This window comes from Pollachius pollachius, assembly GCF_949987615.1.
Source record: "Pollachius pollachius genome assembly, chromosome: 2".
NCBI classification, from domain to species: Eukaryota; Metazoa; Chordata; class Actinopteri; order Gadiformes; family Gadidae; genus Pollachius; species Pollachius pollachius.
The window spans coordinates 12,457,692-12,469,136 of record NC_136935.1 but is presented as its reverse complement, the minus strand read 5'-3'; the positions used below and the strand labels follow the sequence as shown (position 1 = coordinate 12,469,136).

At 44.3% G+C, this 11,445-nt stretch overlaps 1 protein-coding gene across 1 annotated transcript in view; it reads left to right on the top strand.

The window, feature by feature from the left end:
- Positions 1 to 3,743: 3,743 nt before the first annotated feature.
- Positions 3,744 to 11,445, top strand: part of sorcs3b (sortilin related VPS10 domain containing receptor 3b) — a gene marked incomplete at both ends in the record, with an annotated part of 47,585 nt that continues 39,883 nt past the window's right edge. The window contains one exon of the mRNA XM_079730781.1: positions 3,744 to 4,349. Coding sequence (XP_079586907.1) covers positions 3,744 to 4,349 — 606 coding nt within the window. The remainder of the gene's footprint in view (positions 4,350 to 11,445) is intronic.

Genomic DNA, 11,445 nt, shown 5'->3' with positions numbered 1-11,445 from the left:
GGAAGTTTTCAAAATATCTATTTTCAGATACACATGTTGTTTCTCACAGGAGTCGTCAACGGTACAAATAATTACATTGAAAGCGCACATTGTATGCAATACATTACCAGCAAGGGTACTGCTGATGAATGCAAGGATTAAAAAAAACAAAAATCATTCATTTGTGTTGCAAAGATTGATTTCGGGCCACAAATGGGGTTTCGAAAGTTTGAAACATTATAGCAAAGGCAAATTTAGCAAATCATTTTAATACCTGCTCTGCAAATTCCCTATAGGAGACAGCTATTACATGAGGCCTACTTATCCAGGTGCAAGAAAGCCTTTTAAAACAAACACATTATAAAGATAACGGTGTGATAGTGATTTGCAAATGAGCTCCTCCATGTCCGGTTTTATTGCGCTGGCCAACTGTGCAAAATTGCTTCTCCCTACCGAGATTGCAAAACGCTTGTGTCTCGACAATAAACTCGCTACCAGAAGAAAATAAACAAATAAACTAAAACGTTTTCCCTTCCGCCTTGAAAAAGATGTTGTTGTTGTTGTTTGTGTCTTTCCCCTTTCTTCCTTTCTGTTTTTAATAGAGCACGTGGAGCGAGCACCGCGCAGTGTGTCTCCGGAGTGTGAGTGCACGCTGTCTGGCTGATGGCCATTATGCCCGCTATAGCGCCGCACCGCCGGGATCACTGGAGTGTTGGAACTAACAAGCTGGGGAAGCGGGCGGCAGTGGAACCACAAATGGGATTGTGATTCCTGATGGCTCCCGGGTTTCGCTCCCCCCTCTTCGTCAATCTCCGTTGTTGCAGGGTTTTTCTACGTTTCCCGCGTTGAGCGCACGTGTGTGTGTGTGTGTGTGCTTGACCCGGATGACGCACGGGTGGAGCTGATAATCTCACTCATGATCTGCACTTTATAGAGGAGGGCAAGAGAGGGAGAGAGAGAGAAGTAGAGGTAGAGAGAGAGAGAGAGAGAGAGAGAGAGAGAGAGAGAGAGAGAGAGAGAGCGAGCGAGCGAGAGGTAGAGCGAGAGCGAAAGAGAGACAGACAGAGAAGGGTTAAACAGGCCATTACACACAAACCCTCACACACACGCACACCTCTACATGCACATATGCACAGGCACACATGGACACACCCTTATACAGCCCTACATACATGCAATCACACAGTCTCTCTCTCTCTCTAAGCTCACAACAGAAGCCCAAGACACATTCCCTGTGCTCCAAGGTTAGTCCAGATTAAAAGATGTGTCATTGATGGAGGAGTACCCCACCACTGCCTCCCCCCATCTCTCTCTCCCCCCCCCCCCCCCCGCCCCCTCTACCACCCTGTCGGTGTGTGTTGCGTTGGAAAGCGGTCCACTTCATCTCCGCTCCATAATGGGTAAACAGAATGTGATCAGTCCAATTACCCCCTCGTGGCGGAGGCATTCTGGAGGGGAGTATTCGCAGAGGGAGTCGGCTCATGGTTGGGGGGGGGGGGGGGGGGGGGGGGGGGGGGGGGGGGGGGGGGGGGTTGTCACACACACCTGCTGCCCGGTGGCCCTCACTCGGATGCGTTTCAATTTGTTTCCACAGCTGTGGCAAAAAAAAAACCGGGGAAACTAAGTGGAGTCCAGCGGAAGGGAGGTTGTCAGCCTGCCAATGTGGGCCTTAGTTCTGCTCCCTGCCTCTACAGCGGATTACACTCCGGGGCATCTGGGTAGTGTAGTTTTGGAGGTAAGACCTTAAGTCTGACTATATGTTCAGACCGCAGCTAATGAGGTTCTGAAGCAGAACCTTTCAAGCACCCTAACCAGGACTCATTACTAAATGCTAATTATCCTGCCATCTATATAAATAAAGTGTCTTGAACAGGGCAGATGTGCCGACTTTTTATTAAAGTTGTTACTTAAGTTCCTTAAGTACTATGAAATAAACATGGATGAAGGTTCATCCTGATATAAGGTTCTTGGTTCCACCCCAATGTCCACAGTCTTTAGGCATCCTATAGAGATGGATGCTGTAGCCTGCACCTGCTCCTTAATGCCTAGAGGTACGGCCACACTGATTTTTGCATAGGGAACCATTGGTTTAGGCGCGTAAATGCATTACATGCGCTACAGCAGCACGTTAGGCGCGTTTTACGCACCTAAATAACGCGGCCAACACACCGACGCGCGGAGTTCAAAAAATTACACTGTTTACACTCCTACGTGTGATGCTTAGCCGCGATAGCCAATCAGCATTGAGCTTGACCCGATGTCACTGGCAGAGAGATGGAGGACAGGTGCTCCGCAGCTCCTCAGCGCTCCTCAGCGCGTTGGTGTCCTGATGGGAGATCCTGGAACCAACCCGGGCTAGCAGGTCATCAAACATGGCCCCAGTCAACCGAAAATACCGCTGGAACCGGCCGTAATCCAGGCGGAGTTCCTGGAGGAGGTGGTAAAACTCACCCAGCTTTGGGCGCCTACGGAGGATGTCATGCACCCAAACACAACGGCGTTTGGGTTTCCTACGCTCCTTGAACTCCCACAACAAATACAGCGCAGCGATGGTGGTGATCTCAGCCATGTTTGTGGAGCAAAAGAAAAGTAGCAGGGGAAAATAAGTTTTGGGCAGGCTCATCTAGCTGCGTAGGCACGTAAGGCGCGTTAGGCGCGTTGAACCATTTTTGTGACACAAAATGATCAAGCGGCAGGTTAGGTGCGTTACGCGCGTAACGCGTTTGGTGTGGCCATACCTTTACGTCACGTTGATGTGACTGTAACAATGACGTCTGTGACAATGACTCTACGTCACGTTGAATGAAAACATTGGCAGAATTGTATCATTATTCAAGAGACACTTCCATTCATCTGAGAAATCAATGGGTAAATCATGTGAAATTATTTCACATCACAGATTATTATGTTTTGTCTCCCAGTTGATGCAGCCATAACATGCATCTGGCTTTCAGCAATATACCTGAAAAACAATTTTCAATCAAGAAATAATACTACAATACTGAAGATTGAATTCCCACTGATTAAAAGCAAGACATCCAGAACGAATAGGAAAACGGTTCGATAGGTCGTTCCGAACGGAAGAGAAGGAAAATCATGCACTTTGCAATTATGAAAAGTTAACAGGGAAGATTAAGTCCATGTAAACTTTGAAGATGTTTCTTTATTAGGCTGGCACATTACCCATTCCCGGCTGCACCCCAACACCACGTAGCCAGTCGATGCATTGATGGAACCACTCAGAGCTGCTCCGACCTCAAAGACTCTATGCTCTCCAAGCTGGAACCCCGCTTGATTTGACTTTTAAATAAGCGTACCACCGAGTGAAAACCAGACCAGCATTGCTACATTTTGTTACAAAATGAAACACAATGCCAAGCCAATATATATCCAGGATCACGAATAGTGCTTTCATCGAGAGAGTCCTTTCGCTCACACATTGGGTAATAAAACGCTAATGACGAGGTGTTGTCCTAAAATCATGAATGGCTACATTAGTGTTGCTTTTTTATTTATTTAATATTGTTGCTTGTCGTTGAGCAGCGGCTCCTTGATGAACTCTAAAAGATTCCTGCACTTTGCGCGCTCTGCCAGATGCGCAGCGCCTCCCCAACCGGAGCTCACTTGGACACGTTCCTGGACGGGAGCGGGAGAGCGGAATATAGGCTCGTAACGGCGGTGCGTTACACTCATCTGACTCCCTTGAAGTAGCTACACACACTTTTCTACAGTTTGGTTATCAAAAATACTGCTCGGTGCCAAACATGTTTGGAATTTGGTCTCTGTGGTGCTCTTTGGCTTTCGTGTTTTCTCATTTGGACCACAAGTTCGGGGCACGCGGTGAGATAAGTTGCCCGGCATCGAAACGCAGACACGAGCGTCTGCAGGTGATGCCGCCGGAGACAACGGGTGTTAAAGGCTCAGTCGTAAATAACAACAGAACAGAGTTAATCAACGGCTTGACTGTGGAATACCCTATTGTTGACGACGGGGACCCCAACAGTGACGGAGCGCCGCAACAGGATCTAGCGAGAGAATCCGGGATGAAGGACCCATTTGCTCAAATCTCTGCAAACCCTTACCCTAACCCTGACCCGAAGAGCAAAAGGAGAAAGAGGGTAATACGGAGTGTGGCGAGGAGACACGCCGAAGTTTTCGAGAGGATACCCGTGGGTCAGGCTGGGCCAAGTTTCCTGGAGACCGCGCAGGGAGTGTACAGCTCCAGGGCCGAGTACAGGCGCAGCGGGGAGGAGGGCAAGGGGTCCGGCCAGCGGCAGACTGAGCCCTACCTGGACACCTCCACCTTTGCTTTGGCCGGTGACTCCGCGCACAACCAGGCGATGGTGCACTGGTCTGGACACAACAGCAGTGTGAGTTTTGCGCTCTAAACATGTTGCAGCACTACACCACGCACACCTCCGATAGGCCAACCAGATCACCATTTAACCAAGTATTGATTATAGTAGCCTTATAATTAACTGATGATAATAATAATGTTTTAAAACACTCCTTTCAGTCGTCGTCATGTGGGGCCATTACGCATGGCGCATTGATCTCCATACGCACGCGTGTGTTCATTGTGGATCAATGGTTATTTAGCGTGAAGTGTGAAAAGTCCCATTTCACCCTGCACCTTGCCATAAGACTCTGTATTAGACGATGTGCTGTGGTTGTCTTGCATATCTTTGTCACTGCTCGTCAGAAACAAAGGGAAAAGGCAAGCGCATTACGCGACGGTTTATGGAGACCAATCGTGGAGACGTTAATCTATACTTCTTTATCCCATCGGGCTTTACACGACACGTTACAAAGCATCACTTTTACGACTCAAGCAGCGCAACGTTTGTATGTTTAAAAGAACAGACTGTGAATAGGCTACCTTTCGCCTGTTGCAAAGGTAAAAAAAAAAAAATGCATTATCCGATATTAATCACCTGTTTAAGTGCCCGTGTCTTAAGCAATCATAATTAAATACTTGACAGCTTCAGGCATTAGAAACACAGTATGACCTTTATGAAGCCGACGCATGCACGTGTCTCCTCTTAACATTTGACTTTACACATTGTTGATTGCGGTCCTAATTGTCTGCCTGAATAGTCCTACATAATTGCGTCACATTCAATAAAGTGCAATCCCCCCCTTACACTTGATTGCTAAATGGCTGCTGCGGCAAAAATTCGAAATGAATTTACATCACCGTCTGTATACACTATGGATTACTCTCTGTAGGCATCTGACAATCTACTGCTGGTGGTTGTCCAGTTATTTCTTCATTCTACAGAAGCTAGAAGCACAGCATATAAATATAGGCCTATGTTTCTTTTAAATACATTTTGAATGGAATATAATGTCCTGGCGTTAGCGAATGCATAACCCCCCCATATCTTTTCATCTTGCTTTGTCCTTTACATTTTCTGTTCCCTTCAGTTTTCTGACAATTCATTCTGTTCTATTCTATTCTATGCTCTCCCCTTCTATTCTATTATAATATTTTATGTTCCAATATGTTCTATTCTAATGCTATTTTATTGGATGATCGACTGGCCAGTGGGTTGACTGTGCCTGATTCAAAGGTTCTGGGAGCAAAAGAAATGTCTTGAATGAATTTGACATAATTTGCAGCAATTTAATGAATCTTCACTCACACATTCATTCAGGTATCCCTCCTCTCCAGTCTGAATGACTTAATCAGCTATATTTTATATATTTTTTATGTTTCTTGGCTTTTCTAAGTGGGATGATGGGATGATGGGAACTTTGATTTACATAGATTAATAAATCCAACCTAAAATAAAATTTAACATTTGAGAGAAGAAAACAACATTTGAACCAACCCGAGGGGCTCAAAGTGTTACCACGAGTTCAGTTTAGGAAAGATGGACAAATAAATATGAATGACACTCAAAAAGGAGTCCACCACTGCCCTCCCACAGATAATTAGCCAATATCAAATCAACGTTTGGTTCCAAATAAACTCGTGTTCTCCTTGAAGTGAACATCTTGCCAAGTCACACCCATCTGGAGAGGCTCCATGAAGCAGCTCCTCAAGGAGGCACCAGACTAGTGCACCATGTATTCCCATCTAGTATAAAGCTCTGCTACTGCTGGTACTGCAGCACAAGCTCCACTCCCTGCAAGAGGCAGAGACTCTCCGGATCTTAGTGCCCCCTGCAAAACAAAACGAGCTGAACCCCGCTCCTCACCTCTTCCACTGATTCCCCTCAGGGGTTCCTATTGTTCTCGCTTTGTCCTCGCCATAAGAACCCCTGCCCACGGCTCCAAACTACTTGTTTTTGTTTCGTTTCTCGCCATTGTAGCCATCAGGACCTCCGACGGGCCCTCCCGGGCTGGCGTTCCTCTGCATACCCAATCAGACTAAATCGGTTATTGTTGCACATCATCTCCCCGTTATAAATAGATAATAAAGGTGGTGGTGGTGGTGGTGGTGGTGGTGGTGGGGGGCGCAGGTGGAGCGGTGCCCAGGGGGACACCTGTGTTTCCAATTGGTTCATTAGATAGAGAGCCATTCCGTTTAGCGTGCACAGGATGGCTCGCACGAGGAGCTCCTTGATCCATGAAATCTACTGGAGTGAGCCCCCCCAATACACAGAGGGCCCCGGCCGTAGACTGTGGGTGTATGGGGGGGGAATGCGACTGTCTGGCTCTGGGAGAGAAAAACACTCACAACCCCATGTCATGCTGAAATTGCATTTAGGAGTGCGAGAGGAAACCAGGCATTTTAAGTGGGAAGGTAACACTTGAATAAAGACTAATTCTAGTCAATAGGCCACCATATTTCTTCTTAGATCTACAGGATGCAGTTAAAAGAATGACATATGATGTCTGAGTGGAACTTGATTGCCTTTGATTGATTTGGCCCTTCTGTGTGAGCTTATTCCTTCAGTAGGGTACTTTACCCAATCTACATCAAGCCACCTGAGTATGGAGAGAAGCAAATACTTTTCCTGGATTTTGTTGAGCGTATGCATGACATGCCAATGTGACATTTGCCTTAAAAGACAGGTATACAGATAGTAGCAGTAATTGTGAAAAATATCAAGATTGCTTCCTTTGTCCTCCCTCCATTTTGTGTTGTTTGTGTCCTGGTGTGGGACCCAGCCTGCCCCCCCAAGGGATATGCCCCCAAGTGTGTGTGTGTGTGTGTGTGTGTATATATATATATATATATATATATATATATATATATATATATATATATATATATGATTTGAGTACAGGTCCCAGTGTGTGCGTCCCTGTGTGTGTGTGTCCCTATGTGTGTGTCCCTGCGTGTGTGTGTATGTGTGAGTTTGTGTGTGTGTGTGTGCATGTCTGAATGCATGTGTGTGCGCACACACACAGGTGTGCGAGTGTCTGTGTTTGTGTAGATGAATCTAGCAAAGCTCAAGCCTTAAAGGGTCTTTAAAGGTTACAGCCCCAAGTCATGTGTTTGCCGGAATGCAGAGAGGAACTGCAGTGTGTAGTACACGCGTACAACACAACATGTACTATACAACACACACACACACACACCACAGGACAAATCTTACATTGGAAAGTTACAAATCCACTTACAACCTACTGCCCTTTACCAGTCTGCATTGGAAGTGTGTTGAAAAAAAATTCTCCCCAATATGAATAATTTCCCCCTCCGATATAAAAAGTAGGGTTTCCCACTTTTATTTCAATGTACATTTCACATGGGAACCAGTTGGTGGAATAATTCAGTAGGATCCTAGTTTTTAGCCCCGGGAACGGCATGCATGTGTGCCTTTGTCCATGAATCATTTGTGCTGCGGGACTGCGAGGCATTACATCAACGTGGGCTCTGAGCACTTTCTTGGCACTCACGGTCTAGTTTTGCCCCACAAAGTGCATTTTAAGTACAAAATAAATGCCTCCCTTCAGTCGTACGCTCAAGAACACTCTTCACTTCTCGGGGGTTTCACTGCCTCCTTGCTTCCCTTCTTTTATCACTCTCATTTAGTGCGAGCTTGCTCGTCTCTCTCTCTCTCTCTCCCTCTCTCCCTCTCTCCCTCTCTCCCTCTCTCCCTCTCTCTCTCTCTCTCTCTCTCTCTCAACACTCCCTGCCTCACTCTCTCTCACATACCAATTCAAAGACGTATAGCCTTAACACAAACACAAAGACACACACACATGCACACAGACACAGAGACACATTTATGTTGTGGAACTTATCAGGGATCAAGCATGCGCAGCATCCTATTTGATGTGTTTTGTGATGTATTAGCTAATTAGCTGTGACAACACAATGATATAGCCGGCTCATTTGGATGTGACTCACTCTAGCGTAACCCCCAAACCATAAGAAAGTGTGGGAGGTGTTTCTTACATTTAGGTAATTATACATTTTAGGTCATTTAAAAATGTTCCTTGTTCATTAAAAATATGGGGAAGTCTTTTTTTTTTTTGCCTAGTTAGTTTATGCATACAGACATAAAAGGGCATATTAATTCATTGATTCTGCACACGGCCTGAAGAAATTAGTCTAATACATAAAAACATGTTTAAAGATGAGAGGAATTGTACTCCACTGGCAGTCAAATTAAATAACGATTTAACTTTAGTATTTACATTACTTAGCGTTTAGGCTTGACAGAAACTAACTCCCTGTTACTACAGCAGTAACCTCCCTTTAAATAAATAAAATCGGTCACGATATTTTTAAATATAGATTTATTGTATTTTTGGATGCTGATGAGGCAAGCTCTCTGCCTTAATGGGGTTATTGTCGTGTCATTGTCAACCACTCCCTGTGGGTTCGTCGGGGCCAGGTTCTCCAAAATACATTGAAAGTCATGGCTGTACACACGGTCATATTATGTACATCCATGACTTCACGTCTCAGCGGAGCAGCACTAACTTCAGCCATCTCCCCAACACCTATTATTCCCAACCGTAAGGATTGTCTCAACCAAAAATCTAATCAAATGCTTCAGTAGGCTATGTCCTGCAGACGCTCTGGGTGTCAGGAGGACCCAGCGGTCTGTACAGCTGCACATGTAGACACCGCTGAAAATAAACAAATAACAAGAATGCAATTTCTTGGTATTTCTTCATATTTTCAGAATTGCTTGATCTAATGATGAAGACATATGGAGCATTTTCTTTCATGCATCCGACATTGATTAGAAATTAGCAATCATTGTTCATATTCATATATGGCACAATATTATCGATAACCAATTCACTCCAAAAATAGTGCTCATTTATATCTTTAGTGCTATTAAATTAATACTAACTGTCTGTGATCGATGCCCTTATCAAGATATTTTTTATTTGTATATCTGGCCTTCATAACAGCTGATGCATTGTTGCTATTGTACAATGTTTGTGTGTACATGGTCTATGCATGCCATCAAATCATTGCCAAATCATAGTTTATTGTGAAAATGTGTCTTTCCTACAAGCCAGTGCCCAGCGGCCGCTGTTGTGTGAGCGTGCAGCCTATATTTTTTGCATGTTTTCTTTCTTGATTATTATTCATTTCATAGACCAATATTGTATGTTCATCAAGGCATACAACTTAATTGTGAAGGGCTGTTATGATATTAGAAAACATGCACGGCAAAAGCACACTTTAAAGTATATCAGTGTAGAGGGTTGTACCCCAACCCCCCCACCCCACAGCACCCCATACTTCAAACGTGTTCCCATGGCGATATGCCACTCTACTTCAAGCGTAACAGAAATTGACCTACGGTGAAGGTAGTATTTCCCACAGTCTAGTTGACACGCAAACTGTCCAGTTGCACCACTAGGCATATGATACACTAATGCATGCTCCGATCCAACCTGATAAGCATAGCATATTTCATGAGTGTCTTGCTGAAACTACATGGCAGAGGCAGTGCAATGTCTTCAAGGTAGTGATGAATAACCCCCTCCATCCACCAAAATGGTTTTAATCATACATATTGGAAATCTGCAAAAAAAAAACATTTGTGAAACCGTTATTTAGCTAGATTTGGGTAAAATTTATCAAAAATTTCGGCTCAATCAAAAAAGCGATTGAACAAAAAATACAATTCAGCGGGGAATGTTTACCAATGACACCCCACAGTTTAATCATGTTTTTTTTCTCACCATTTTATAAAAATAGAGCTCTCATCAAGTCGATTATCCTAGCCGCTGATTTCAAGACAGTCATGCATGCCTTTATCTCATCTTGGATATATTACCGCAACCACCTCCAGTGTACCTGCCCCAATCAGAAGAGCACCTTCATGTTACAGCTAGAAACCCTGCTAGCCCGCCCTCTAATCTAGGCCAAATGGGATCAGGCTACACCCTGTTCGAGCCTCTTTATCATTTGCTGCCTGTCACTTAGGATTTATTAAAATTATTCAAATGACTTTTTATCACATTTCCAGTTCAGATATGGGCTAGCCCTTTAAGTGCCCTGGTATAAACCAGGGTAATATACACCAGGCCCAGGTCATGTGGCTGGCCTCTGCGGTCCATCCCAAGTTCTGAGCTGGAAGACTAGAGGACCAGTTTAAACCAGGAGAGACCAAAATACCAGGCTTTACAGATTGGTACAGCTTTATCGTGTAAGAATAGATACGCTTCCACATACTATTTATAATAGAATCAATTACCTTTTTTGACATGTTTTAACCTTACTTTAACTATTAATTGGACTACATTTCTTTTTACCATTTCCGTTATAAATTAAGTATTCCTTGTATTCTGGTTCTTGATCAACCCAACCCGGTTCATATTAACATTGCAAGAGTGAAAACATATTTGTTGCTTCAGCAGTTGGATGCTGGAGGAAATGCTTTGATCACAGTGGTCTGTATCAGCCAGGGTTCGATAGGGTTCTCGATGTGAATCAGAAACACTTTAACCCCACATCAAATGCACTTTAACATCTTGTCCAAAAAGATTGATAACAGCTGCTTAGGTCTCAGAATTTCCTTTTAATCTGTTCCCTGCTAGAGTTAAAGGGTCAAATAACCTGAAAGATAATTCTCCCCTTGAATCCGGCTCCCATCTGTTCACACAAAGAGTTGGTCAGCTGGGCACCCTAGCAAGGGCGAGGGTGACGTGGTTTCTTGACAGTGTTTGACAACTCCTCTCACACTTGCTCTATGGAAGCCAAAGTGTCAGTATTTTCTAAATCCTTTCTTACTTTTTTGCAACTCATAATATAAGTTCTCCTGCCATAATGAGGGTTTACTTACCATTTAGTGAGTGACAATATCCTAACTCGGGAAAATTTGCCCTTACAACCCTCTCCACCAAGCATCGTAGTAGCAGTAGAATTAGCTCACCAACCCTGTTACCTTTTAGCACACCCTGTTTACCTATTTGGCACATCAACTTCATCCGGTGCATTTCATTTCCTCTTCAAGAGGATCACAATACAGTCAGGATTTATCTTCACATCTGAGATCAGAACACTTCATTGGCCATACGGAAAAGATATTAGAAATGGTT